This window comes from Onychostoma macrolepis, chromosome 01 (genome assembly GCF_012432095.1).
Source record: "Onychostoma macrolepis isolate SWU-2019 chromosome 01, ASM1243209v1, whole genome shotgun sequence".
Classification (NCBI taxonomy): Eukaryota; Metazoa; Chordata; class Actinopteri; order Cypriniformes; family Cyprinidae; genus Onychostoma; species Onychostoma macrolepis.
Window position 1 is genome coordinate 39,620,394 of NC_081155.1, and position 27,800 is coordinate 39,648,193.

Here is a 27,800-nt window from a genome sequence, read left to right on the forward strand (position 1 = left end):
GTCCCTACCAATATCCAGCGACTACCAAACTGTCCCTAGCAATAATTTTGATCAAACAATTAAATATATGTATATGTTTTTGTCATTTCAGAAGCATATGAAAGGTCATATCATTGACATATACCTAAGAAGTTAAAGTAAATACGTTAGAAAACTGCGCACTTTCAAGGACACGCATTTAATACATGGGAGGAATGTAGTCGCACAGCGGACGAGAAGCACAGCGCAGCATTTAGAACAACTCACAGGATTGCACCCAATTCAAGAAAGCAGTCTAAAACAGTAATATAAAAGTTCACTTCAGGAATTAACAAAGGTGCATTGATGGGTTTGTTGGCCTTATGTCCCCACCAATGTCAAAAGCAAACCTACGCCCTTGTGACACTGTGTATATATATACCTCTAGTGATGGGTCCAGCTCATGTGCAGCCGCAGTGGAGGCCACAGCGAGAGCGATAGCTCCTGATGCTGCCACTCGGCCCTGTCTGTCTCTCGGCTCGTCTCTCCTCTCTGCTGGGAGACTCAGGAAATCAGGAGCAGCTACAGGAACCACGCAATCCATGGGGAACGCTCCACTCCGACCTTGCACTGCCCCGTACCTCCAGCCTAGAAAAACATTCATATCTAATGATTTGTCCTGCTTACACTGTCATTTTTTTTTTTTTGTAATTAAAACAGATTATTGGAGTACATTTGAAAAGAAAATACCATCTAATTAGTCTTTCGAATAAAAAATGTCAGACTTATTACACAGTTAAATGTTTCTTATTGTTTCTTTGTAATATTTTGTGAAATTTACTAGCAATTTCTGATTGAAAAGTGTACAGCAGCTTATTATTTCTGTATTTCGCTTTTTATCAACATTAAAAAATAAATGCATGGATTTAATAAATATCTAATTTCATTATATTACAAAATATCTCTAATTTCAAGTGTAGTTCCACAATTTAAAGTGTCCTATAAACAAAAATGTTGTATGTTAAATGTCGAACCAAAATCTGGTGTGCCTCTCTTCAGCTCCTCGAGGTAAATAACCTTTCTCTTCACCACGCAGCCGTAACTCTGACCTGAAACACAAACACACATGCACACTATGAAAATGTCACAGTTCTCCTCTAAAATGCACACACAGCGGATTATGCATCGCTGTGATCATGCACTGTACGGCCCCCCTCACAGATCTCCTGGAGTATCAAGGACAAGTCTTCCCAAGGTTAACTGCAGCTCATCTGATGAATGCAAATATTATGAGCTCCATTCTAGAGATTTTCCTGCAGAGTCATTTCGTTTACTGACTTAAAATGAAACAAAATCAATGTATACAGAAAAGTTTGGGGTCTCAGATCTCTTATGCTCACCGAAGCTGAATTGATTTGATCAAAAAGTTGCAATTTTAAATAACTTTTCTATTTTAAATTTTTTTAAATATAACTTATTCCTGTAATGAAAAAGCTGAATTTTCAACATCATTACTCCAGTCTTCAGAGTCACACAATCCTTCAGAAATCACACTAATATGCTGATTTGCTGTTTAAAAACTTTAAAAAAAAATTAATTATTATTAATGTTGAAAACAGTTGAGCTACTTAATATGTTTGTGGAAACCGTGATACATTTTTATAGGATTCGAAGAATAGAAAGTTTATTATTTGAAAAATAAATCTTTTGTAACACTGTAAATGTCTTTACTGTTACTTTTAATCAATTTAATGTATCCTTGCTAATTAAAAATATTAATTACTGTAAAAACATACTGACCCCAAACTTTTTAACTTTAGCGCTCTTAAACTCTAGGACTAGTTGGACTCCACAATGTCTTGTATTTGGGTGTCAATATTTCCCGCACTACAAACTTTCATGCATGGCATCACTGATTGTGGGAAAGATCTACAGATTTGAATGTGTGTATGCGAGTGCACTTCTTCTCACCTTCCTCTAACCCATCCATGGCCTGAAGACGAATGATATCTGCTTTATGGAAGCTGAGAAGAGCTCTGTCCTCTGTGATGAAGTTTCTCTCTGCTACAACATACTCAGAATCCTGAGGAAGAAGTCAGAAGTATGACATTGCATGTTTAGAATCAGAGCCTTTGACAGTGTAAAGGCACCATAAGAAATGATGAGAAGAGAAATCAAAGCCCGTTCTGTACCTTCTTAAGATGAGAGATGAAGAGATCAATCATATGTTTGATCTGCGGTGCTTTGGCCGAGAACAGGATCAATTTCTCATTCATAAGATTAAACTCCAGCATGTTTTGAGAGGGGATGGTCACAAACAGGATGTCTGTGTAGCTGTGGGAGAGCAGGAGAGTTTAGATGCTTTAGAAGGTGTACTGCTGACAGATGGTTAAATGGCTGGAAGGATGACGCACCTGTACGGTCGGAGCACTCGGAAGTAGTCTGGAGCTGCAGTGCTGCTTTTTACTGTCTTGAGAAGTTTGATACCAGAGTGAGACACTGCCAACACCTGCACTCCAGTACCCACACTGCCCTGCAAACACACAAACTGGTGACATATCGGCCCACTGCATTCACACTAACAGTCTGCCAGGAAACAGAACTCACAGAGGCAGGAAACAAGCGAGAAAAATAAATCTCCCATGACTCCCTGGCAGCTGTAATCACAGCTTTCTTCACACTTTCATCCTGAACATCTGTGTTCGGCTCGATGCCATATTGTGCTATGAAACAAACACATGATCAGTATAGTCATCATCATCATAAATGGTAAACTGAACAAGCTGTCTTGGAAAATAATTTCACATTGAACAAATTTCATTGTAAATGAATTCCTTCCTCACCAAACAAGGATTTCATCTTCTGCCTCTCCTCTTTAGTAATGCGAACACAGGCTTCTGTGAAAGTGTCATTAACAATCTGAAAAACACAATTTAAATACAAGAAATAATACTTATTTCGCAAGGATCCATAACAATTAATCAAAAGTGATAATGAAGAAATTTATAATATTTCTATTTCAAATAAATGCTGTTCTTTTGAACATTCTATTTATCAAAAAAATCCTGAAAAAAGAACACCACAACTATTTTCAACATTGATAAGAAATGTTTCTTGAGCAGCAAATCATCTTATTATAATGATTTCTGAAGGATCATGTGACACTGAAGTAACGATGCTGGAAATTCAGCTTTGCATCACATGAATAAATTTCATTTTAAAACATGTTTAAATATAAAAATGTGAATAATATTAATATTATAAGTTGTAATAATATTTCACAACATTACTGTTTTTTTTTTTTTACAGTACTTTTGATAATATAATTGTACCCTGAGCATAAGAGACTTCTTTCAAAAACAGTAAAAAAAATCTTACCAATACCACAATTTTGAACAGTATTGTATATTCTAAAATTATTTTTTATATACAGTATAACAAAAAATATTTCAATATTGTATTTCTACAAATTCTATTTTAGTTTTACTCAGTACTGGAGTTTATTTAGTACTTTGTGGAGTATCTCTCACCTGTTTGAATATGAGGTCCAGCACTAGAGGATGGTTCCAAGTGTCTTTAGGATAGAAGACCTACAGCAATTTGTACAGCAGCGTTAGTTCTTAAACTGTGCTGTGTTCATGATGATCCACAAAATGATGAAGCACACACTCATAAACAAATGATGGATTAAACACGCACCTCCTTCCTGAGGTATATCTTCCAGGGAACGTTTGTGTAGGTGTAATGCTCCTCTGTGCTGCTCCTGTGCAGCTGTGTTTGGATGCTCTCAGATTCCACTGGAAGATCTCTGGACACTGGTGTGTGAGAAAGATGGTTGAGGACAAATGCATTATATATGTATGTTTCTGTCCAAATGTTTGGATAATTTTTATTGTATTTGAGCATCTCTTATGCTCACCAAGTCTACATTTATTTGATCAAAAATACAGTAAAAACAGTAAAATTGTGAACTAATTTAATAACTGTTTACTATTTTGAATATATTGTAAAATGTAATTTATTCCTGTGATGCAAAACAAAATTTTCAGCATCATTACTCAAGTCCTCAAGTGTCACATGATCCTTCAGAAATCATTCTAATATGCTGATTTGATGCTCAAGAAACAGTTATTATTATTCTCAACGCTGAAAACAGCTGTGCTGCTTAATATTTATGTGGAAACCGTGACATTTTCTTTTTTTAACCGTGACATTTTCTTTGATTAATAGAAAGTTAAAAAGAAACATTTATATGAAATATCCTTGCTGAATAAAAGTATTAATTTCTTATTGATCCCAAACTTCTGAACAGTAGTTTATCTCTTACAAAAAGTAATGTCACAGTGTTACAGTGATGGTATCAAATGGTTATACTATGATACTCTGATATATACCATGGCACTGTATCATTACCATAGTTACAACAGTATTTACAAGGTACTTCACAGAATACCATGGTAGTCTTCAAAAAATACATCATACTACCATGGTGTTTTTGTAAGTTATGTGTCTGTGAGTTGATTACCTGGTGGAGGTAAAGTTAGAGGTGCCTCTGGTGCTTTCTTCTTACTGCTTTTAGTTGGTTTGAGGCCTCCATCTCTGGACACAGCAGCTGGAGTGGGAGCCTTTCTCTACACAAACGGTTATTACACACATAGCGAGATAAAATATTTAATAAAAGTTTGCAAAGACGAACATTTTGTGCACAATACGACCAGGAATGTGTATAAAGGCCCATTTTAATTTAATGTTGACATTAAGTCCTTGTAATTAATACATTTAAATACATTTTTAAACATGACAAAAACATGATGAGATTTAAATGCGGCTCTACGGAGAGTTTGGACCAAGCGCCCCCTTGTGGAGTATAACTTTATGTCCGATCACAAAGGATTAATTATTGGTAACTAGCAATGTTTAATCGCTCAAAAATGGTTTAATTTGTTAGTACAGAAGTGATAGAGATAGACATACCTGTGGAGGAGGTGGATTGTCCCTCTGTGTTTTTAGGATCTGCATTGCCTCATCATGTGGGTTCATCTTCTTCACAAAACCTTTACCTTCTCGCCTGTCATCAAACACATGCCATTGGAGTTAATAAGAATGTAAATAAAATCATCTGATGAATGAAACATAGGCACAAATAGTATACACAGGTAACACACCTCTGTATCTGCTGCACAGGTTCTGGGGACGGTGTTTGATATTGCTTAATGATATCTTTAATGTTGTGGCTGGGAATGATGTGCTCAGAGTTAGAGACCGAATATTTCACCACCTCTGTGGCAGGAGCTGGAGCAGAACGCATGGGACTCGTGATGGCAACAGGTGCTGAGAGAGAAAGAAAAAAAAAGGGTTGGAATATGCAAAAGTTATGTAAAATGCATATGTTTCAATTGTTGGCCATAATTAGTTTTGAATACACAGAGATATGATTGAATATAATGACACACCATGTCTTTTGGCAGGCCTGCTGTCAAGTTTAATTGGTGCAGCGGGGGCTTGTTTCTTCCCTAATGTCCCATTAGATGAAACAGCCTGAAATGAAGTTAGTGAAAGGTAATAAATCATCATCAAAGCAAACAACAAAGCTGTTTTTATATTAAAACATACTCAGCAGTTAAACAGATGCACAGACTGGATTAATATAAGTGAATAAAAAATTAACTATAGGCAATCAAAATGCAATTAGAAGCACTTTAGTTGCAGACTAATATGAAAATGACTAATAATTATAAGAATCAATAAAAGCAAACAAATTCATCAACCTTCTAATATACAACACAACAAACAGCATTTAATTGCACAAACTGATTTTACACAATTGTAAGTTTATACACTACTGTTTAAAAGTTTGTCTGCACAATGTTTTTTAAAAGTTCTCTTATGTTCACCAATGCTTCATTTATTTGATCTAAAATGCAGTAAAAAGAGTAAAATTGTGAAATATTTTTGCAATTTAAAATAGCTGCTTTCAATTTTAATATATTTTAAAATGTAATTTATCCTTGTGATGGCAAAGCTGAATTTTCAGCATCATTACACCAGTCTTCAGTGTCATGATCCTTCAGAAATCATTCTAATTTGCTAATTTCTTATTATTATCTTTTCTTTTTATTATTAATGTTGAAAACAGTTTTGCTGCTTAATATTTTTGTGGAAAACTTGATTTATTTGCACCCCTTTTGTCACAATTTAATGCTTATACAGATAATATATATATATATATATATATATATATATATATTAAATTCTATTCCATTTATCAATTAATACGTTATGTGAAAAATCAATAAGGAACATAATAAGCAATTTGTGAAAAGAGTCAACAACATTGCTAGTATACAATGTCAAGTATAAACTAAATTTACAGTATAAACTATTAGATTATTTCTAATACTTGGGCACCTTTGTGGTGGTGGTGCTCCGTGGCTGTGGTGTTGGGGGGCTGCTCTTCTTCTCCTGGAGCTCCTGTTGCTTGTCTAAGGTGCTGGGGGTGGTGTTGATCGAGGTGGAGGGGATGGTGGGGTGGGGGGTCACCGGGGGGCTCGTGTACATGGACAGGGGAAGTTGGGCATAAGGGCTGGGGGGGAGGTTTGCGTAGGGGCTGGGAGGGACGGCGGGTACGGGCTGGGCGGCAGAGTGCTGTAGGGAGTGGGTGGAGGGCTGGTTGGGGGGCTGGTGAGGGGAGACATTGGTGGACTGGACACTGGACTGGTCACCATAGCCATCGCCTGCATGGTCATCTGCTGAGCCTGAGGATGTCAAGAGAGTCGACAGACGCAGGGTGACGCAAAGTGCTTTTGTTGTAGTCTTAGCTTTTGTCTCTTGGTGAAATTGTGTTTTTTATTTTGTAAATATTTTGTCAAGTTTTATTATGTCAGCCATTGTATTAATTGCAGTCTGATTGTCAAAGCATATAATTTTACAAAAAAACATTTATTTGACATATTAAAATGTCACCAAATATGTAAGCAAACATTAAGCAAGTGAAATTAATAATAAATAAAAAGAAAGAAAATAAAAATGAAAATATAAAATAAAAAACTAAACCAGTTAGTATCACTGATGTGCTATTATAGCTTTTGTTGATATATTTTCTGTTTTCACTTCAACTTTATTCGAATTTTAAGTAACTATGTGGTGTGTTTTTGTTAGTTTTACAATATATACGTATATATATATATATATATATATATATATATATATATATACACACACACACAGTATATATATATATATATATATATATATTCTTAAATATGTCTATATTGTTTTTTATTTTTTTTTTAGTAGTCTTAGTTAATTTAGTTTTGGTCAACTAGCTGAAATTAAAATGATTTTTTTTTTTTTTTTTTTTTTTTTAATATTTTAATCTATTTAAATTAATGTTTATTTTAAAAATGTTTTATGGTTTAATATTTAGTTAACAGTAATAACCCTAAACTAAACTGAATAAAAAAAAGCTGTTTGGTTATAAAGCCATTAAATAAAGACTTTATTACCATAATGACTGCTTGCTGGTTGATGATGGTTTGTTGCTGTTGGGCCAGAACAGTTTGCTGGGGGTCTGACAGGCAGAATTAAAAGACATAATAATGAATACTTGTCCATCACTTCATTTCAATCCCTGTAAAGCTGAAGCATTTTAATTAGAAATACCTGGCCCTGGGGGCACCGCTGGCATACTGGGCATTACTGAAGCACCTGGTATGGGTGGCAGAACTCTCACTGCTACAGAATACAGAGAGCAGAAAAATATTACACATACACAGCCATCAAACCATTAATATGTCTGTGGGCATTCATAATTCAAGTCCAGCTCAAAATATCAGCATAGCTTGTCATCAGGTTAGGATGCTGGTGTGCTGGTGTGCCTTCCAGGCTTCTTAAGTTTAATAGCTGCTTGACCAGATTCATTAGTCAAGTCAAATTTATTTGTATAATGCTTTTCACAATACACAGTCTCAAAATAGCTTTACAGAAAAACATGGAATAATTCACCCAAAAATGAAAATTTGTTTGTTTCTTCATTGCAACAGATTTGGAGAAATCATTACATTACAACATTGCAGTGAATAGGTGCCATCAGAATGAGAGTCCAAACAGCTGATTAAAAACATCACAGTGAGTAATCCACACAACTTCAGTCCATCAATTAACGTTTTGTGAAATGAAAAGCTGTGTTTCCATCATTAAGATGGTTTTAAGTTTAAACTGTTGCTTCTAGCTAAAATAAGTGTCCTCTATCCATAATATTGCTTTTTCTAGTGAAAAAGTCGCCTTGCCTGAATCAGGAGAGAAATATTCACAGATCAAACATCCAAAACAGTTTTAAACAAATATTTTGGTGGACCAGCAAAGAAATCCCTGCTTGTTTAAGCTGGACTTTTCAGCAGAGAGCATTAAATGAGTGTATGAACCTCCAGGCTGAAGAGCGGGTGAGATATTGACCCTAGCAGGAGCCTGTGCTTCATCGCCACCTACACCTCCACCACCCTTCATCCTACCAGACAAAACGGATGCATCAAGGTCCTACATGAAAAAGAAAAATCCAGTTAGTTTCTGACAACATGCTTAAATGTACAAAAGCAAAAAAAAAAAAAAACAACAACAAAAAAACTTTAATAACATAATAATGCATAGTATAATGCAAGGTAGCATTAGTGGCTCCAACCATACAGAGGAGTGAGTCAGTTCATGCTTTTATTAAACTGTTTATAATCTATTCCTGTAACAGATATTAGTGAAATCTAATTAATATAACTTTTATGTGCCGTTTACAGCATGACTTTGGGTCTCTGTCTCTCTCTCTGTGTGGGATAAGCCTCATTAAAAAATTACAGCCTCATTTGCTTACTTATTTCCTAGTGCTGTGTGTAAAACGATCATAGGAAGCCCAGCCAAATACACACACAAACTCACAATCAACATTCACATAAATGAGACTCTGTGAATTACAGCAAGACTGTAAAGCAATCTTCCATACTCTCACTCTCTCTTATTCACATTTGTGTGTGTGAGGTAATCAGGTGACACCGTACCCCAGTTCCATCAGACAGAACTGGGTCAAAAAGGCTGTCCAAATACCGGTCCATCCCTCTCTGAGTGCCATCATAGGGTGGTTCTGAGTCTGACAAAGACAGAAAAAAGACAGAATAGAGAGAGAAAGTGAAAAAAATGAAGGACCAAATGGGAATGTGAACAGGAATTCATATTTGTGACCTTGGACCACAAAACCAGTCATAAGGGTCAATTTTTCAAAATTGAGATTTATACATCATCTGATATATTTGGCCGAGATACAACTATTTGTTGAAAATTTGGAATCTGATTGCGCAAACAAATCAAAATACTGATAAAATCGCCTTTAAAGTTGTCCAAATTAAGTTCTTAGCAATGCATATTACTAATCAAAAATTAAGTTTTGATATATTTACAGTAAGAAATTTACAAAATATCTTCATGGAACATGATCTTTACTTAATGTCCTAATGATTTTTGGCATAAAAGAAAAATCTATAATTTTGACCCATACAATGTATTTTTGGCTATTTCTACAAATATACCCCAGCGACGTGAGACTGGTTTTGTGGTCCAGGGTCACATTTAATAATGTAAAAAGCAGCATCTTTCTACTGTATTCCAGTAAAATTATTTAAATATGCTTTAAACATAATAAATTTACATAAGAAGCAAATAAATCCCATACGATATACTACTGTTTAAAAGTATCAGCAGACACTTTAAACTGATCAAAAGTCACAGTAAAGACATTCATAATATTACAAAACATTTCTATTTCAAATAAATACCGTTCTTTTCAACATTCTATTGGACCAACAAACTCTAAGGGTCAGAGAAAAATGGTAATCAAAAAAAGAAAGGACTCAAAAATCTCATCAAACCAAGTGAAGACAGGTACACAAGTAGAACAAACTACTGCCCCCCAAAAAGTTAATAATGATCAATGACCTGTTCATTCACCTCTGCAAGACCCCATTAAACCTGTATAATGTCACCTCTCCTCAGGACACGCACACAGAGAGGTTACAAGAACACTATCGGGGTTAGTTTAGTTGTATGTAATCTAGCCATTCTGTGTGTATCTGATTCTACTTTACATGCAGGGCTGTAGATCTGCTACTACTGATTAAAGCAAGCGCTGTAGTTTAGTGTTTCTTGAGGTTATGCTCGGTTATTCACTGGCGGGCCAATAAGCCTACCAGTGCAATAACAATCGCCGGCCAATCAGATTGGGAAGGGTCAACGGCATCTTCCACTTAGGGACTGATGCATGTTGCTCTTCTTTCAAAAGGCTGAAAAGGCTACCCAGATTGTAGTGGCCTTCAGAAATTGGTAGACTGTTGGTTGCAATGGCGCTCGTTCTGTTGACATATGAGAGCGGTCCATCCTCATCCTCTTCAAATCCACTGCCAAAGAGACTTCTGCATATAAACATATGTATTAAATGTTATGACAAGAAAGCACTACAATGGAAACATGCCTGAGAATGACTAAATATTCTGCGTACATGCTCGCGTTAGGTCGTGCTTTGCTGGGGTCTTCAGTAGAGATGATGAAGTATGTTTTCTGTTTGGGGAAGTCTGGCAGCAGCTCCAGGTCACACACCAGATCCAGAACGTAATCGTGACCCTCTAACTCCACCCACTGCGCCGGCTCCTTCATCAGAACCGACCAACCCCATCGGCTCTCAGTGGACACGCCCCTGCAGGACAACCAATACCATGATTATAAGTCTATTATGTTTATAAACTACACAGTTTTCTGTGAAATCTGTCAATTCAAATCTGAGACTGCCTGTGACTTTCAGCAACTAGCGTTGACTTATCCAGACTGTGAATCTATGCAAAAGTTTTGTGATGTATTCCAGCCCTAAGATGCTGTGTTTTCAAGTAAATCTCTGAAAATTCAGCAGGAAAAAAATCACCGGTGTTGTAGTATGTCTCCAGCAAGTCCCTCTCCATTTGTCCAGGAATGGACAGGACACAGGAAAGACACACCTACAAAGAAATAATCAAATAATATTGGCTCGAATCAAATAAACACAAGTCTCTCTGATATTGTTGTCTCTAGATACAGCTCGGGTTCATCCTTAGGTCTAAATCTATGCTTTTTGCTTTTTGCTTTTTATGGTCTTCCAGGTAAAAAGCACAAATCTGATTGCTTAGAAAAGTAACAGCATACCATTTATCAACTTAAACAGACTTGAGGATCCACATTTGCCATAACATACAGATAAAAGACAAATTGGGATACACTCTTACCATCCCAGATGTATACTACTTTCTTTCTTTGGATGAACAAAAACAAACATTTCTAGAAAACCAATCCATCTCTGTGAGTCCATATAATGTAAGTAAGTGAGTTTCGAAATGTTGGCACGTCAAAAATCATAACTGCAATCTATAAGATCCCAGTGGAAAAGCTAATGTCACTAGAGCTACAATGAGTAACTGATGTGTTGCCTTCCTAAAAGGAAAGCTGACAAATATTTGTTGAAGCAAATATTTTGTAAATATTCAATTTTCACTGACCAGTTTGTAAAATGTAAACAGAAGCACATTCATAAGAAGCAAATAAGAAGCATGGGAAGCATATAGTAGCAAATCTACAGTAAATGCTTCTTATTTGCTTCTTATGAATATACTTCTATTTATATACTGTATATATATATATATATATATATATATATGTGTGTATATATATGCTTTATGGAGCCTCAGTCCATGCACTTGCATAATGGCATGAGAGTAAGTAAATGATGAGAGAATGTTCATTTTTGGGTGAACTATCCCTGAAATATTTCTCATTTTTTATTTAACACTTCATGATCAACACACAGGGAAAATCTCCATTAAGGGGTCATTAATAGCTTTAGCTAATAATGGTTATGTAATTGTAAGAGAGTTGATGGGTGGAAACAGTAGTCAAGATAATGCAGACTGACCATCTTATCTGTACCAGCGCGCGCACACACACACACACACATTCCACACACACACACACACACACACACACACACACACACTATCATATATCGACTAATCTGCTCCAGCCCAAACAAGCGAGGACAGAGAGACAGTGTAACTGGATGAGAAGAGGAGTGAAATAAAGCAGAGACAGAGAGTGCGAGCGAGATTAGATGAAAGAGGAGAGGCTGAAAGAAAGACATAGCGAATGACAGAAGAAGAGATTAAAGAGATGAGAAGAAAGAATGGACAGATGACACCATCCCTGATTTGCATCCTGACCTGATAATAACATGCATTATTTGACACAGACAGAAGAGAGGGAAAGGAAATTGAGGGGAAAGATTTTCATTTTTGGGTTAAGAACAATTTCTTTAACCATGCTGTTTTGTTCAATAGCCATGGCACACATTTATTCTCTTCTTTTTGTCATACATGTAAGAGCAAATTATCAGGATCTTACCATCAAAACAGTGCACCTGGAGCACCATGTGTGCTTTCTTGCGGGTGGCAGTCCACTCTAGCAGGGATAGAGGGTATGTTCGAGACGCTTCGGGGACTAGGTAGGATTTCTGCATGGCTTGGATGAGTTTGTGTTGGCACAATGCCTTAAAGCCATTCAGAGCATAGTCTGACACAAATCTAATAGAGGCAGAGGGAGAGACAGTTCACTAACTGATTTGTCACTAAAGCTCGCATTGGAACAAGACTTACACTACTGCATTGTTAGTACTCATTTCATTCATAACTGAAATTGTGTGAAATGGATTGAGGTCAGTAACATAATATATATATATTTATATATTATTAATTTAATAATAAAATATTCTGATTTGGTTTTTGAGCACCAAATCAGCATATTAGAATGATTTCTGAATGATTGTGTGACACGGAAAACTGGAGAAATTCAGTATTGCAATCACAAGAATAAATTACATTTGTTTTTTTTTTGATCAAATAAATGCAGTCATGGTAAGAATAACAGACTTCCTTCGAAAACTTGTAAAACATGTTGCCAACCCCAAACATTTGAACAGTAGTGTATGTGTTTGTATGCGTATTCTCTCACTTTAGCAGATATTTCTCCATCTTCTCAGACGGGGCAAAGGAACTCAAACAGGCGGCCATCAACAACCATCCTCTCTCTGCATTTCTGGTGTTTTCATTCTGCCACACCTGATTGGCTATCTGTGCTAGGATCTCATCTCTGACTGGTGGAGTGGCAAGGCCTCTCTGAATGATGTAATTTCCAAACAGGTTCTCTTGAGCTCCATTCAGGTTTGGATCTCCCATGAAACGCAAAATCTATCAAATACAGATATGAAAATTCAACAACAAAACTGCAGAGACGTGCTGAAAATGAGACTGGGTTTAGGGTTAATGTAATGTTACCAGTATAAACACATCAAAAGCATCCTGTTTCAGATCATCTTCTAGTCGGGTCAGTGAGTTCTCCAGCGGAGCTGTTAGCATCCCAAACTGCAATTCCTACACACAAATTAGACAAAATTTACTGCATTATGTCATTAATGTGAGTGAATTGGGAGTATTATGCATGTGTGTGTGTTTGTGTCTGTGTGTGTGTGTGTGTGTGTTAGCAGGAAGGACACTGACCCTGAAATGTGTGCGTATATATTTGGTCATCAAATAGTTGTTGATGTCCAGTGGAAGAGTAAGCTGGGGGTCTGTTTGTATTCTTGGAGCCTGAACCAGAGCCAAGCAGTCTGAATGACGCTCCCTACCAGCTAACAAGATAAAAAAATGGGAAAACATAGGTTTAATATTATTCATTATTTATTATTTTTGCATGATGTTGGTGTATCAAATGTGATTTTCAAACGTGATTCCCCCATAAACAATGAGGAATGTGACATGTTGTGACAAAACTGTAACATCACAAACTTGATAGCTTTATTGACTATAATAGGAGGAATGTAAAATGGTTGGTACTGCATTGGTAGGTAGTGCTATTTTATTATTAATGAGATACTATAATAGTTTTTATTATTATTAGTTTGGATTAGAATTTTTATATTTTGTGTTTTCATTTGAATTGAGATTTTGTTGGTTATTTTTTTATTAAATGTGCTGGGCAAAAATTATACTATGTGGCAAAGTTTGAAGGTTTTTAACAAAGCTTGAGTAATAATAATGGTAATTTTTGCTTGACTTAGCAAATACCATAAGTAATACGGAAAAGAGCTTTTCACACACTGGGAAATTGTGAATAACCTGCTGTGGCCTGTAACAATCCTCCCAACTCTGCAGGAATAACCAGCTGAGTCACATTTACCACCTCCCTGCTTATTCGCTCCTACAGAGGAAACACATTACAAAAACTCGTTAGGAAAAGTGGAAAATGTTTAAGTGGCTGGGTATTCAAAGTCTGAAATTTGAGTTCTGTCAGCTTAAAAGTTTAAGATTTTAAAATATGAACTTGTTAATACTGCAAAGAGACACCAGGGTGATAAAATAAACATAACTGGTCCTTATCTAATAATGAGCACTAACTGTTCTTTTACCTGTTCAATCCTTCTCCTCTCCTCCTCTGCTCTTCTCGCTAAGAGGAGGTTGACCTGTAACAAAACAAAGAGCCAGCATTAAAAAATTGAAATACCTGAATCTGAACTCAAATTAATTAATTACTTATTTTTAATTGCAGTACACAGTTAGTGAAGTAACTGTTCATTATGAGGTAACGTACCCTGATGTATCTTTTGCGGCTGACAATAAGTCGGACCATTGCACGGTGCTTGATCAGGTTTATACGCATTCGCAGAAACCGCCGCCTATAAGGCACAAAGACAGTTAGAGCCAAAGTTTCAGTCATTTCAATGACATTTAGCTTTCAGTTTTGTTGATCTTATTGTAACATTTAGCTTTTTTTTCTACAAAAATATTTCTCCTTGCAGGAAAAAAGGTTATAAGGTGGTAAAATAAAGCTTTGGAACATGGAACAACTAAATGCTGGATTTTCAAAAGTATGTGAAATATTCAAAGTTCGCGGCATAGAATCTTTCAAATATGTCCGAGAGTTCTACACACTGTTATTGTGGCGACATTTCCATGCCCCGAAACGTGATGCTGAACGAAACGAACTGTGATTGGTTGTTTGACATGTCAGTCAAACGGCCTCATGGGCAGGCCTTGGCCAATGAAAGCTGCCATGGATTCCAGACCTTCAGCTATCTTCAAGATCAGTCTGAAGGTCTGGCTACGCGAGACTCAATTAAGGTGGTCTACCATTACTAACAAGGTTGTCCAAGATGATCAGGTCTGCCAGATTGACTTCATCCTTACCAGTTGATCAAGCACCTAAACTATGTTTAGGCCAACTAGAAACCTTGTGAAAGCAGCTACAATCAAAAGCTAGTGCGAAGTAGATTTTCCCGTAGGGTTCAAATTCCTGAACTGCACAATATCACCTGGATTCATAGTCAGTATTGGATTCTCTAGCTGTAAATCATATTGCAAAGTTAACCACAAACATTTGTATTTGCAAAAGATATGGCATTGAAGAGTTAGAAGCAGTAGGTAGTTTACCTGGCCAGGAAGCCCTTGCAGTGAGCCTGAAGTTTTGTCATGTCCGCACGGAACTTGAGGAAATTCTTCCGGACAAAATACATCCGTACATAACGCTGAAGGGTCAATGCAGCTACATGCATCATACGATCACGTTTACTCTCCAATAACTGATGCACATTCTCCTTTAGAAAGAGCTGGGAGTAAAAACAAAAAACCATTAATATTCTCATTTAGGTTTTATTTGTATATTTTGTGTTTTAATTTTAATTTTAGTAAAAGGTTTAGTAATTGTTTTGTTATGTCGATATAGTTTTAGTTTTGAATTTTTTAAAAGAAACTTTTAATTTTCAATATTTCAACTTTTTACTTCAACTTTTCAATTTTTGATATTTCAATATTTCAACAATATTTCAAAATAAAAATTAGTAATGTGGCTTTGACAAGTCCGTGTACATTGCGTTCATTCATTTTTTGATTAAATATTGAAAACCGAAACATGAGAAAACGGCACCATTTTCATTTTTCGTTTTTTCAAAAAAATGAAAAAACAAGAAATCGCCTTGATTTTCCGTTTTTACATTCAGGGTTAGAAAATGGATAAACAGCTTGAATGTTCGATTTCCATGTGTGGAAGGGAATGAAATGCCCCTTTTCACTGATTGGTCATGCCAAAAATGAAACGGTGCCGTCATGATGTCGTCTTCAGTATTACTGTGTAACAGAAGTAGAGTCCTCCGCTGTTAAAGCGTTTACAACTCCTGCATGTCATCTCTCTCTCATTAAACAACCAGACTAACAAATGAATGGGTTTACTTCTGTGTAGGCATAGATTCTCTATGGCAATTATTAGGTGCTTATTGCAGAAATATGTATGTACCTTGGATCTGCAGCCACGTTACCCTTTTAGTCTATTTCTTTGGCGCACCGCACATTTTATTTAGCTGTCCAGTTATCAAAATCTGTGTGGCAAAGCTGACTATAATGACTACACAGAAGTAAGCCCTGTCTAGGCGCTACCCCAGTATGGTTTGTGTCAAGCCATTTGTTAGTCTGGTTGTTTAATGAGTGGGAGATGAAGGCAGGACTTGCAATAAACACTTTTATTCTGTTGCACAAAACTGAAGACGACATGATGACGTCACCATTTGATCCTTGCTTGACCAATCAGTGGAAAGGGGCGTTTCATTTCCGCCCACACGTGGAAATTGAACATTCAAGCTGTTTATCCATTTTCAACCCCTGAATGTAAAAACGGCAAATCAAGGTGATTTCTTGTTTTTTCTTTTTTTGGAAAAAACGAAAATGAAAATGGTGCCGTTTTCTCATGTTTCTTTTTTTAATTTTAAATCAAAAAACTAATGAACGTAATGTACACGGACCTTGACAACTATAATATTTTTTTTATATTTTATTTTATTTCACTTAATGTTTATTTTTATTTCAAATTATTACGTTTTTATGGTTGTAGCTTTAAATAACCCTGCATTCCACAATTTAAAATTATGTTTTATTTATTTTTAAAGGCAGAATTTTGGTGTCTTTAGGGGCTGTTCACACAGAACACATTTTTCCATTCTAATGCTACTTTTCCATTGTTTTTCTATGTAAATGCGTTTACAACCTGCCGCGTTTTTGAGACGCTGTGTCAAGTTAAAAAAATTTCAACTTTTACACGCAGCGCAGATCATCAATGTCAGTTATAAAACAGTGGGCCAATCAGAAGACCCCGGGGGCGGGGCAAGCATTGCAAGATTTTGTTTATAGTAGCAAGTTGGCATGCAAACTATTTATTTGACAGCAACATGGCGGAGGAGGCATTCTTTTTAAAAAAACATTCCTGAGTACTCTTGCCTCATATTTTTAGATGCAAAGACACATTTTAGAAGTATTTTCTTTATTGTTTATTGTGTTTTATTGTCATTCTGCTTACCTTTGACACACCCACTTGATAATCTCCTTTGTTGATTGGGCAGAGCTTCATTAACATAATGATACAGTTATCTCCATCTGGAGGTGGCGGCTTCTTCATTCCTAGCAGGGCTTTGTACCTGGAAACACATTGGCAGAGATAATTTATTCTAACATGCTATACACTGGCACATGAAGCCATTTATGGCACTAGACTAGATTACACACAGTACCGCACTGCATTCATAAGTAACAAGCACCAGCTGTTGAGTAGGATACCTGTTTAAGAATTTATGGAACGGCACTCTGATTGGATAGCCCTCTTTCCTGATGCGGATTGTGTCCAAGATTCCTGAATATCTGAGCTGAGTAGCAACCAACTCAGGGTCAAATATACCAGGTTCCTGAATGGACATGCAAATACATTTAATTCTTTTATGCATTAGGGTGGAAACAGAAACTCATATATAAACTCATACATATAGCAAAAACTGTGCTCAAATACTTAAAAACTGTGCACCAGTAATAGTGATGCTTGCCTAATGTCTTCTCATACCTTGTTATTATTTGGCTTTATGCAGCGCACAAAAAATGGGTTGCACCTGAACAAAGTGAGAAAAACAGGATATTTAACTGGCTAAAAAAACACAATCAGAAGAAACAACAAATAAATGTATGCATGTGTATGTGCTGATATGAGTTTGTAATACTGTATAACTCTATGCGTGCTTGAGTGTTTAAGACCTCTCCATCTTGTCTAGAAGCTCCTGTAGTGATTGCTGGAACTTGGCGGCCACAGTAGAGGGCTGATATCTCCGAGTCATTGTGCTGTTCCTATTCATTGCTCCTTTCTGCTGATTCAGCATCTCAGCATGCTTTATGAAGAGATTGGACACTATCTAGAAAACACACCCACATATGCATATTAGAAAAATACACTCAGATTCATGCTGCAGCTTTTCATAAAATACACCTAGTATGCACATGAAGAAATTGTGGCTTCTTTTTCTCAGCATCTTGTTTTTTTTTTAATTCCTGTAGAAAAGCAAAAATAGCCTATGCTCCTGCACACACACGCACGCACACACGCACGCACACACACACACACGCATGTCTGGTTTGCTATCCTTGTGGGGACTCTCCATAGGCGTAATGCTTTTTCTACTGTACAGACCGTATACTCTATTGCCCTACACTAACCCTACACCTAAACCTACCCCTTAAAGGAAACTTTCTTCATTTTTAGATTTTCAAAAAACTTCATTCTGTGTGATTTATTAGCTTGTTTACCCGTGGGGACCTCAATTTAGGTCCCCACCATGACACAAGTCCCCATGAGTCTGTGTGTATTCAGGTTTAAGTCCCCACCTGAATAGAAAAACAGGTACACACACACAAACAAACAGACATGCACAGATGCATATATTGACTCACTCGGTTCTGGCTCTGCATAAAAAGATCCAATACTTCTTGCCGAACCTGATCATAGTTCTTATCCAGGAATTTATGGACCTAAAATCAGTACAACCCTTTGTGAGATTCTGTTTTCACAAGCTGTTATCATTAAAGCCTCAGTTACAAATGGTAAATTCATTAAAAGTTACTTAATTCATAGGCCTCTGACTTTTGGCATTAATTGTGTAATTAAAATGCTGCATATGCAATTAGTATGTCTGTTACCTGGTAAGTTACACGACCGGCATAGTGATAGACAGTGAACTCTGGCAGTGGCATTTTTGGCTTGGAGTAAAGGGGGTTGTTTCCATGATGATAGTGGCACTTCTGAAGGAAGGTGTTGTCAGTGGCCTGTCAGCAAATGTTTGTTATAACATGTAGTTAATATACTTTTTTTTTCATTTATCCCCATTCAACATTAAAATTTAATTGTGCAACCTGTGGAAAGCAGCTCTGGTCATCAAGGATGCGGAGTATCCCATGGGGCTTTGCAGCAATAAGGTCTATGCATGCCTGGTTGTCAGTGAAGGTCAGTTCTTTCCAGTTGATTTGCTCTCGAATGTACTCTTCCTATAGAGACATGCAGAAAGAGAGTGTGTAATTTAATGTTTGAAATCAATATTTCACAGAAATCATAGTATGTTTGGGGTCAGTAAGATAAAAAAAAAAAAAAAGAAAATAAATTAATCATTTTATTCAGAACTGATGCATTCAACTGATCAAAACTGACAGCAAAGACATTTATAATGACATGAAAGATTATAAAAGAAATAAATTACGCAGCACAACAGTTTTCATTATTGATGATAATAAGAAAGGTTCTTGAGTACCAAATCAGCATATTAGAATGATTTCTGAAGGATCATGTGACACTGAAGACTGAAGAGTAATATTGCTGAAAATTAAGCTTTGCATCACAGGAATAAATTTTAATTTAAAAATATATTAAGATAGAAACAGCTATTGTAAATTCTAATACTTTACAACATTACTGTATTTTTATTTATTTACTTTACAAATAAATGCAGCCTCGATGAGCACAAGAGACACTAAAACATCTTAAGACCCCAAACCTTTGAACAGTATTGTGCATATTAATTCTCACCTGTTCCTGTTTGAAAATGATTTTGCTGAAGAAGAACTGCAGGCTCTCATTAGCATAGTTGATACAGAGCTGCTCAAAGCTGTTGAATGTCAAGCTCTGGACAACACGTATCAAGATAACATGGAGATATATGCAATTAATCATGATACTTCTGCTCATCTCAAGGGTAAATATTATTTTGTATATTTAGAAGGGTCTAAATTCCAAAAAATAAAAAACTGCACACTTAACCTTAAAGGTAATAAATGTGACAAACATGTGTTTGTATGTGTGTTCAGGAGTGTCACTGTATACCTCAAACCCGTATATATCCAGTAAAGATATGGACAGCGCTTCGTTCCTGGGGTAGACCCGCCCATTGATACGTTCTGTCAGCCATTGAAAGAGCAAAGAATAAAGGATCTTGGCAACTGCATCTCTGTAATTGGAGTGGAGAAAAACATACTTGAAGTGCAATGAAAACAATATTGCAAATAACTAGAAAATGTGTTTTGTAATGTGTACCTGGCATCCACAGCACTTTCTACTGAGAGGGGAGTGTATATCTTCTCTCTCATTGCTACCTGTGACAAAACCAAATAACACACCGTTTAGGTACTGTATATGTTTAAATAAAAATGTAATCTTATGAACATAAAAGAAAGCACAAAAGCCAAATTATGTGTGATCCATTGACACATTTTACGCCGCGTAAGCCATATTTTTGTGGTACTTTATGCTAATTCACTGGGCACTTTGCTTTACTTTGCACAGTATTTTAAAATAGATCTTTTGATTATATTTCTAGAAATATCTAAATTTCATGACTCATCATGCCCGGAAGTCAGGGAACAGGCCTGGATACAATTTCACCCTCACACACACACTATGTCACTCACACAGTCACAGTCAGCGTATGCAATTGATACAGTGTTATGTGACAGCTGATCTAAGTAAGTGGTGGTGTAAACACAAACCTGTGAGCTCTGGATAACAGAGCTTTACTTATTAAATGAGCAAGATGCTCAACATGACACAAACCACAAACACACTGGCAATCGCACTGTATTCATGTAACACTTCACATGTAAAGCAAACATTAAAAAAAAATGTTTTAAATGTGTTAGAAATAACAAAATGTGTTTGGGTGTATTTAAAAAAAAATAAAAAATTACAGACACTGAAATGTTCAATTTTCTATAAATACAAAATATGTGAATAACACTATAGTAATACAACTGACCTGACTTTATCTAGTCTGTTCTCACTAACCTTCATTGATCTTTGTGTGATGTAATGTTAAGGTATCCAGGCAGTGAGTGAGCTATTAGGTGTTAAGATTACTCAAACCCTGAGCAATCCCTGATTAGATTACTGTGGTTTCCACAGAGCTGAACTCAGAATAATTAAATTAGGTTACTGGCACTCATTAACAGCAACCTGCTTACATGTCATTACAATGTCTCCTTTTCTCTCACCCTTTTTCTCTTTCTTTCTGCCCCAGGTGTTCACAAATATATCAGAAGATTGGCTAGAGGTCAGTGCATATGCAAGGTGGACAATGTGAGTCTGAGACTGGTCTCCACATCAAATCTGTTATATTTAAAAATAAAAGTGGCCCAAAATACTGCATGATGTTGTTCAGTGCACATTATGGATGTATGTACCGTCACTTTGAAGGTGATGGCTTTTTGCAGACCCTCTGGGGAAATCTGCAACAGATCGGCTACTGCACGAATCTCCTGAGTGCTCACCACACCAGCTGTTTCCTGCATTTCTGTCTGAGACAGAGAATCCAAAGCACACGGTCCACAAGATTGATTAAATTGCTCATGTAAGTGTGCTATATTTGCAGAAAACTACTGAAGGACCTTTTCAAATGTTTAAGTGTACAATACCTCCACTCTATGGAAAAAGACATTGCCCAAGTGCAGTATGGATGACAGCACTCTGAATATGCTGCTCTGGTCTTCAGGACTGAAGTGGAGAATGTCCATGGCACTCTGTAGCCTCCTGAAGTCCTCCCCGTCATCCTTCCCCGTGATCTCACAGTTACCACCCTAACGTGACACGATACCATGAACATAATTATACAAAATTACAAATAATGATGACAATAAAACCGCCAGTAGGTGGCAGCAAATCCCTGTTTAAAAAAATTATTTATTGAATCATTCAAATCAAACGATTCGTTCAAAATGGCTGAAACAAGTGAGACCATCTGAATGAACCTTCGAATCACTGGCTCACTCGATTCGATCAAAAACTGATTCATTCAAGGAACGAAACACTGTGTTGCTCTGCACCGTTGAATAAAATTAACAGCACATTTGCAGTTTGCACATGTGCTGATGTTCAGAAAAGTACATTGCTTGAATTATAAGGGCATTCTAAATGCATTCTAATAGGCTTCATCGCGCAGTGAATGCTTTTGGACTCTCAAAACGTGTTTGGTTTTTGCAAAGTCGGTGATTCGGTAATGTCTGCTCTTCTATCATCTCTCAACACCTCATAGTCACACATACAGCACAATAACATTATGTCAGTGGAATGTCTTTAAATTCTAATCAAGGAAAAATCATACCTTTCTGTTGTGTTCTTTTTAAAGAACTTTAAAAGTTGGGCTTGAACCATTTTGCGCGAAAAATTATTTGTATTGATGTCTATGGTGTGTCTTGGTAAAGGCCTTTATTTACCTGGTTCAGGTAGTAGTAGGTTTCAGCCTCCTGTAGGTAGAAGGCCCGTTTCGTGTGTGTAGGAAGTCCAGCCAGCATCTCATAAAAGATGTGGTAGTTTCTCTCATCTTTGGCCTGCAGACACAATACAGATTAGGTCCCAAATGTCAGTAATTAATACATGGCTCATTAGCCTTTTCCCAGTTAAATTGGCAAGAAACAACAGACCTGAAAAACGATCCTGGACTTCTCCAGTAGATACTGCGAGGTTATGGCACCACTGATCACCCCTCTGATACCAACGACAATACATACAGATTGGTCAAGTGTATGAACTTTCCTTGGCCTTCTCAATTCTCTTTCCATCTGCTTCCTCTCTTTAACTTTCAGAGGTTAAATAACAACCTCACTGCCCTACTTTCACATAAGGTCAGATCTAGTTCCCTTGTTGTCTCTCAAGAAACAGTTTCAGGCTTGAGAGACATTAAAGAGTTAGAAAGGCACATAACAATGGACTTGTAACGTAATGTAACATTCAAACACTCTATTTTAAATAGCTATAAACATAAGAACATAAGCAATATGCAACAGAAATAAATACTCACTCCTCCAAAAAGACTTCCACAAATTTTCCAAAGCGACTGGAGTTATCATTTCGGACTGTCTTAGCATTTCCAAACGACTCCAACAGAGGAGTTGCCTCAAGAATCTGGATATTAAGAAATTGAAACTTACTTCCAAAAGTATTCAGTAATATTTACTAGGTTAGAGATTTAGGTTATCAACAAAATGTTTACCTCAATCTGTATAGAGAAAAGCATTAAATAGAAAAACAAAAATACAGATTATACATTCATTAACAAACACTGCATAAATGTACACAGATTCAAACAAAATGTTGTTCCAGAAATGTACTCTAATTCTATAATTAGCAAGTATTGTGGTTTATGACATGCTTACAATATAAATAAAAATCAACATCATTTGTTGGACCTGGAACAACTTGCCTACCAATGACACATAATTCTAACCCTATGCCTAACAATGTTATTTTTGTATTATTCATCTACTATTATAGTATTTATTAATAGTTCATTAATAATTAATTATGTTGTCAATATTTAAATGAACATTTATTTTTATATTTTTAGTTTTTGTTTAATTTTAGTTTAAATTATTTTGTTATGTGCTTTTTCTATTTAGCTTTATTTTTTGTCAGTTTTAGTCATTTTTAGTTCAATTTAATTTCTTTAATTTCAATTAGTTGCCAAGGCAATATTTTTCAGCTTCATTTTAAACTATTTTAGTTTTAATGGTTACATTTTATTTTGAGTCTACTTTAGACATTCTACTAAGTAACTTTGCAACTACATGTCAACTTACCCTCATTAGAGTATTAATAATCTGTTACGGTTAAGGTCAGTAGAATAAGTTGACAATAGAATGTCTAAAGTGGACTATTAAAATAACTTTTAGTTAAAAATAACAATACTGATCCCTAACACAAATGCTAACTCTAACCATTGACGATGCCAACATATAGTGCCGAGTTTGAGTCCTGATCCCATCTCCCTCTCTCTCCCACTTTGCTTCTAGCCAAACTTTACTGTCCTATCAAAATAAAGGCAAAAATGACAAAAAAAATAAAAATAAAAAAATAAAATCTGAATCTGACAAAAAGAATGTTGTCCATGCCCCAACTCCATCCCTTTCCTTATCCCTAAAATTTAATGTGGAATGTTGGAATGTTGTTCTAGGACAAACAAGGACAGTGACCCAGGAACATGTCCCATCTACCAAAATGTATATGAGTGATCCTTGTCTATGAACAAAACTCAGTGTTTAATTTGTTTTCTATATACACTTACCTGTTGTGTAATGTTCCTCTCATGGTGAATAGCAGTGAGGTACCTCAGAACCAGTTTGGTTGCCTCTGTCTTTCCAGAACCACTTTCCCCACTACAATACAAACACTTCACTAATACAACATTACATAGACATACAATATATCCACATCCTCTACAAATGACACACTCACATACTTTCATCTGACCTGATAATGATGCACTGGTTTCGCTTGATGTCCATCATTGTAGTGTAGGCAATGTTTGCAATGGCAAAGAGATGACTAGAAACAAACGTGTATAAGAAGGCAGGTTTACATACTGTACATTTCTGGCAATAAAAGTATTGTAAAACGATGAAAGAAAAAATCTTCATCTTAATTTTCTTCCTGCTTCTTTGTTAGACTTTTATATTATGCCAATAGCCATATCACCCTGCAGCCCAAGACTGGTTGCCCACTGTGTACAGCAATACACAATAAAGTGCTATACATTATAAATGCTTCATTCATTCATTCATTCATTCACTTTTAATTAACACTACTGTTAAAAATTTGGGGTTGATAAGGCAAGACTGCATTTATTTGATTAAAAATACAATAAATTGTGTAATATAAGATTTTATATAATATTTAAAATGGCATAACACTGTAAAAATACAGTAATTTTGTGAAACATAATTACAATTTAAAAACAATTTTAATTTATTCCTGTGATGCAAAGCTGAATTTTTTTAGCAGCCATTACTCCAGTCTTCAGTGTCACATGATCCTTCAGAAATCATTCTAATATGCTGATTTGGTGCTCAAGAAATATTTCTTATTATTATCAATGTTTATGTTTTTTGAGAATGAGTGCATATCATCTGCCTAACTGGGTAAGTTTCTAAAAAAACATAAATTTGTGGTAAAATATGGACTGTAACAAACGATATAGGAAACTTTTTTTTTTTTAAATATAAAAAAATGTTTGTTTAGGAATTGTTGTGATTGTTCAGACTCACGGTGGGTTATCTCCCAAGCCATGGCCCTCGTACTGCAGAACCACATCTGTGCCATAGATGTTAAATAGTTGGTATGGATTCACAGAGACCAAAATACTGCCAATGTATGTCTGCTTAGAAGATAAGAGAGAAATTAATAATGTAGTTAGATTCACAAGAGATTTAAATTATAATGGTGAAGGTCTATACATGCTATTGAGAAAAACATTTTTAAAACAACTTTGTTCAAACATAAATCTGCTTATTGGCCTGTCCAGTGTAGTATTTTTGTGTAAAATGACAAATAATGTTAAAGAAAATGTTTCCTTTTTTTTTCTTTTTTTTTTAAACTTTATTAGAAAGTGTTTTGCAGAGATAATGGGCTGTGTGGTCACTGATAGCACATGTACATGAGCATGTCTGATTTGTGCATATTCTTCTACATTATGACATAATTTAGCAGATGTGCAAATTTAAATTGTATGTGAATCCAAAATTTACCATATCTTTGTACTAGGGGTGTCAACGTTAACGCGGTAACGCATGTGATTAATCAAAAAATTTTAGCGCGTTGATATTTTTTTTAACGCAGATTAATCGTTTGATAAAGTTTGACCCCAACTTCTTCCCGTCATCGCAGCGTGGAAGGTTATCTATCATTGTGTGATGAAGGTACAGCACCAGTGTTGCCAGGGTAATGGCACAAGTGGGCTATTTTGAAAATACAGTCGCGGGAAAAATTACAGAGCCGTGGTTTGCGGTTTTTTGGGCTACTTTTATAATGTACCGCGACCGCCCAAAGTGTATATAGACAAATAGTAATTAAAATAGATCCTTTTACTAATGTGTATTATACTTGGAATGTATACCTGACGACTTAAGAACAGAGAGGTGGTTGTAACATCACAAACAAGGTGAGTTTCAGCAGAGCATACATATTAAGGCTTTTACACAGCAGAAATAAACATGACAACAGCCACTATAGATTATATTAGATAATAAACACACGATTAGGATAGGATATGGTCTGTATGTGATTTTTTTTAGATGAATGTGTACATCTGAAATGCTAATTTGTGCAGCGATATAAAAGGCTATAAATAGCATATTTTAACAACAGTACATGACCAATTTCCACATGTGATCGTAAAAGGAAGTTATTACAAACACTCGATGGTGGTTTGAAGTCAGTTCTGAGTAAAAGTGTACTATTAATCTCATAAATTGTCTTATGAAGCATAATGCTAATATTAGCTCTAATGCAGAGCAGAACAACTTTTCTTTATAATGCATTTTGTCATAATACTTCACGTAAGGTTGCAAGAAAATGTTTTGTTGTATTTATTTAGAAATACTTTTGATAATAGTTGGGTAAATGTATACTGGGATTGAAGCGATGTGGCTTGGTAAACGTTTTATTGCCAGTATAAAGGCTGATAATGGCTGAATAAAAACAAAAGAATAATGATAAAAGAATAATAAGGATTATGTCTTGTACCTGGTGGAAGTGTGAAAGGTTCTGTTTCCTTAAATTAGTTTGTCATGCATTTCTTTTTCAACACATTTATAGGTAAATCCTAGTATTTTAAATTTGTGATTAATCATGATTAATCACAGTCCACTACTGTGATTAACGCGATAAAATTTTTTAATCGATTGACAGCACTACTTTGTACACATTAGAACTAGCAGACATCTTTGAGATGCGTGTGTATGCTTACTGCAATATGATCGCGAGACTCACATAGACAAGCGCTTGATCAAAGCGAGTCTTCAGGTTTATCAATACTGCTGCCTCAGTAAACTCTCTGGAAAAAATAGAGGAAGAATGATTTATTTCATATCTAATAATCATCTTTACATTTGCATATGTATATTTATGCTGACATACTCCATTTGTGTCATGTCCTCAGCTCCATCCCCTTCCCTTTTCACCCTGTAGCTGACAGTAGGCAGGCTTCTTATAGAATACATCTGTTGAAAAATGCAACATATATGCAAACTGAGAACATTCAAAGAAATCTGAGAAGATATTTTCAGCTCATGCAATTACATTAGAGAATATATCTGATGAATTAGTTCAAGTTGTCTTTTCTAGGGCCTGCTCTACAATAATACAGAGATGATTATCACTGGTCAGCAAGGTAACCTGAGATCAGGTATAATCAGCCTTGTAAATCTCATCTGACATCCGATGTAGTTGCAGACTGCAGCTAAAACCTGATGAAGATAGGTGAGCTTGGCTGGGCCTTTTGTTAAGGCTCAAAGGATAACAGACTTGTTAAATCTGACAACTGCATCACTGTCTACCTGACAGCATTATTCAGTATTAAGCTTAGTGAAATTAAACCTGATTATTTATAATTCCTTCCTAAT

The 27,800-nt window shown here is 35.9% G+C and overlaps 1 protein-coding gene across 1 annotated transcript in view; it reads right to left on the reverse strand.

Moving 5' to 3' along the window:
• myo15ab (myosin XVAb) overlaps positions 1 to 27,800 on the reverse strand; it is a 44,539-nt gene that overhangs the window by 10,032 nt on the left and 6,707 nt on the right. The window contains 50 exon segments of the mRNA XM_058781976.1: positions 365 to 606; positions 993 to 1,067; positions 1,930 to 2,041; positions 2,151 to 2,292; positions 2,373 to 2,491; positions 2,566 to 2,681; positions 2,802 to 2,877; positions 3,489 to 3,548; positions 3,658 to 3,773; positions 4,484 to 4,589; positions 4,933 to 5,026; positions 5,124 to 5,289; positions 5,412 to 5,496; positions 6,367 to 6,606; positions 6,609 to 6,713; positions 7,464 to 7,528; positions 7,621 to 7,692; positions 8,382 to 8,493; positions 9,003 to 9,091; positions 10,291 to 10,406; positions 10,493 to 10,687; positions 10,910 to 10,982; positions 12,415 to 12,593; positions 13,021 to 13,256; positions 13,344 to 13,439; positions 13,566 to 13,696; positions 14,184 to 14,265; positions 14,474 to 14,527; positions 14,656 to 14,740; positions 15,495 to 15,670; positions 17,407 to 17,524; positions 17,664 to 17,788; positions 17,941 to 17,986; positions 18,129 to 18,283; positions 18,819 to 18,896; positions 19,065 to 19,190; positions 19,278 to 19,409; positions 19,945 to 20,040; positions 20,239 to 20,362; positions 20,449 to 20,507; positions 21,591 to 21,704; positions 21,822 to 21,983; positions 22,620 to 22,733; positions 22,827 to 22,890; positions 23,204 to 23,307; positions 24,461 to 24,557; positions 24,652 to 24,726; positions 25,446 to 25,555; positions 27,169 to 27,232; positions 27,316 to 27,398. Coding sequence (XP_058637959.1) covers positions 365 to 606; positions 993 to 1,067; positions 1,930 to 2,041; positions 2,151 to 2,292; positions 2,373 to 2,491; positions 2,566 to 2,681; positions 2,802 to 2,877; positions 3,489 to 3,548; positions 3,658 to 3,773; positions 4,484 to 4,589; positions 4,933 to 5,026; positions 5,124 to 5,289; positions 5,412 to 5,496; positions 6,367 to 6,606; positions 6,609 to 6,713; positions 7,464 to 7,528; positions 7,621 to 7,692; positions 8,382 to 8,493; positions 9,003 to 9,091; positions 10,291 to 10,406; positions 10,493 to 10,687; positions 10,910 to 10,982; positions 12,415 to 12,593; positions 13,021 to 13,256; positions 13,344 to 13,439; positions 13,566 to 13,696; positions 14,184 to 14,265; positions 14,474 to 14,527; positions 14,656 to 14,740; positions 15,495 to 15,670; positions 17,407 to 17,524; positions 17,664 to 17,788; positions 17,941 to 17,986; positions 18,129 to 18,283; positions 18,819 to 18,896; positions 19,065 to 19,190; positions 19,278 to 19,409; positions 19,945 to 20,040; positions 20,239 to 20,362; positions 20,449 to 20,507; positions 21,591 to 21,704; positions 21,822 to 21,983; positions 22,620 to 22,733; positions 22,827 to 22,890; positions 23,204 to 23,307; positions 24,461 to 24,557; positions 24,652 to 24,726; positions 25,446 to 25,555; positions 27,169 to 27,232; positions 27,316 to 27,398 — 5,661 coding nt within the window.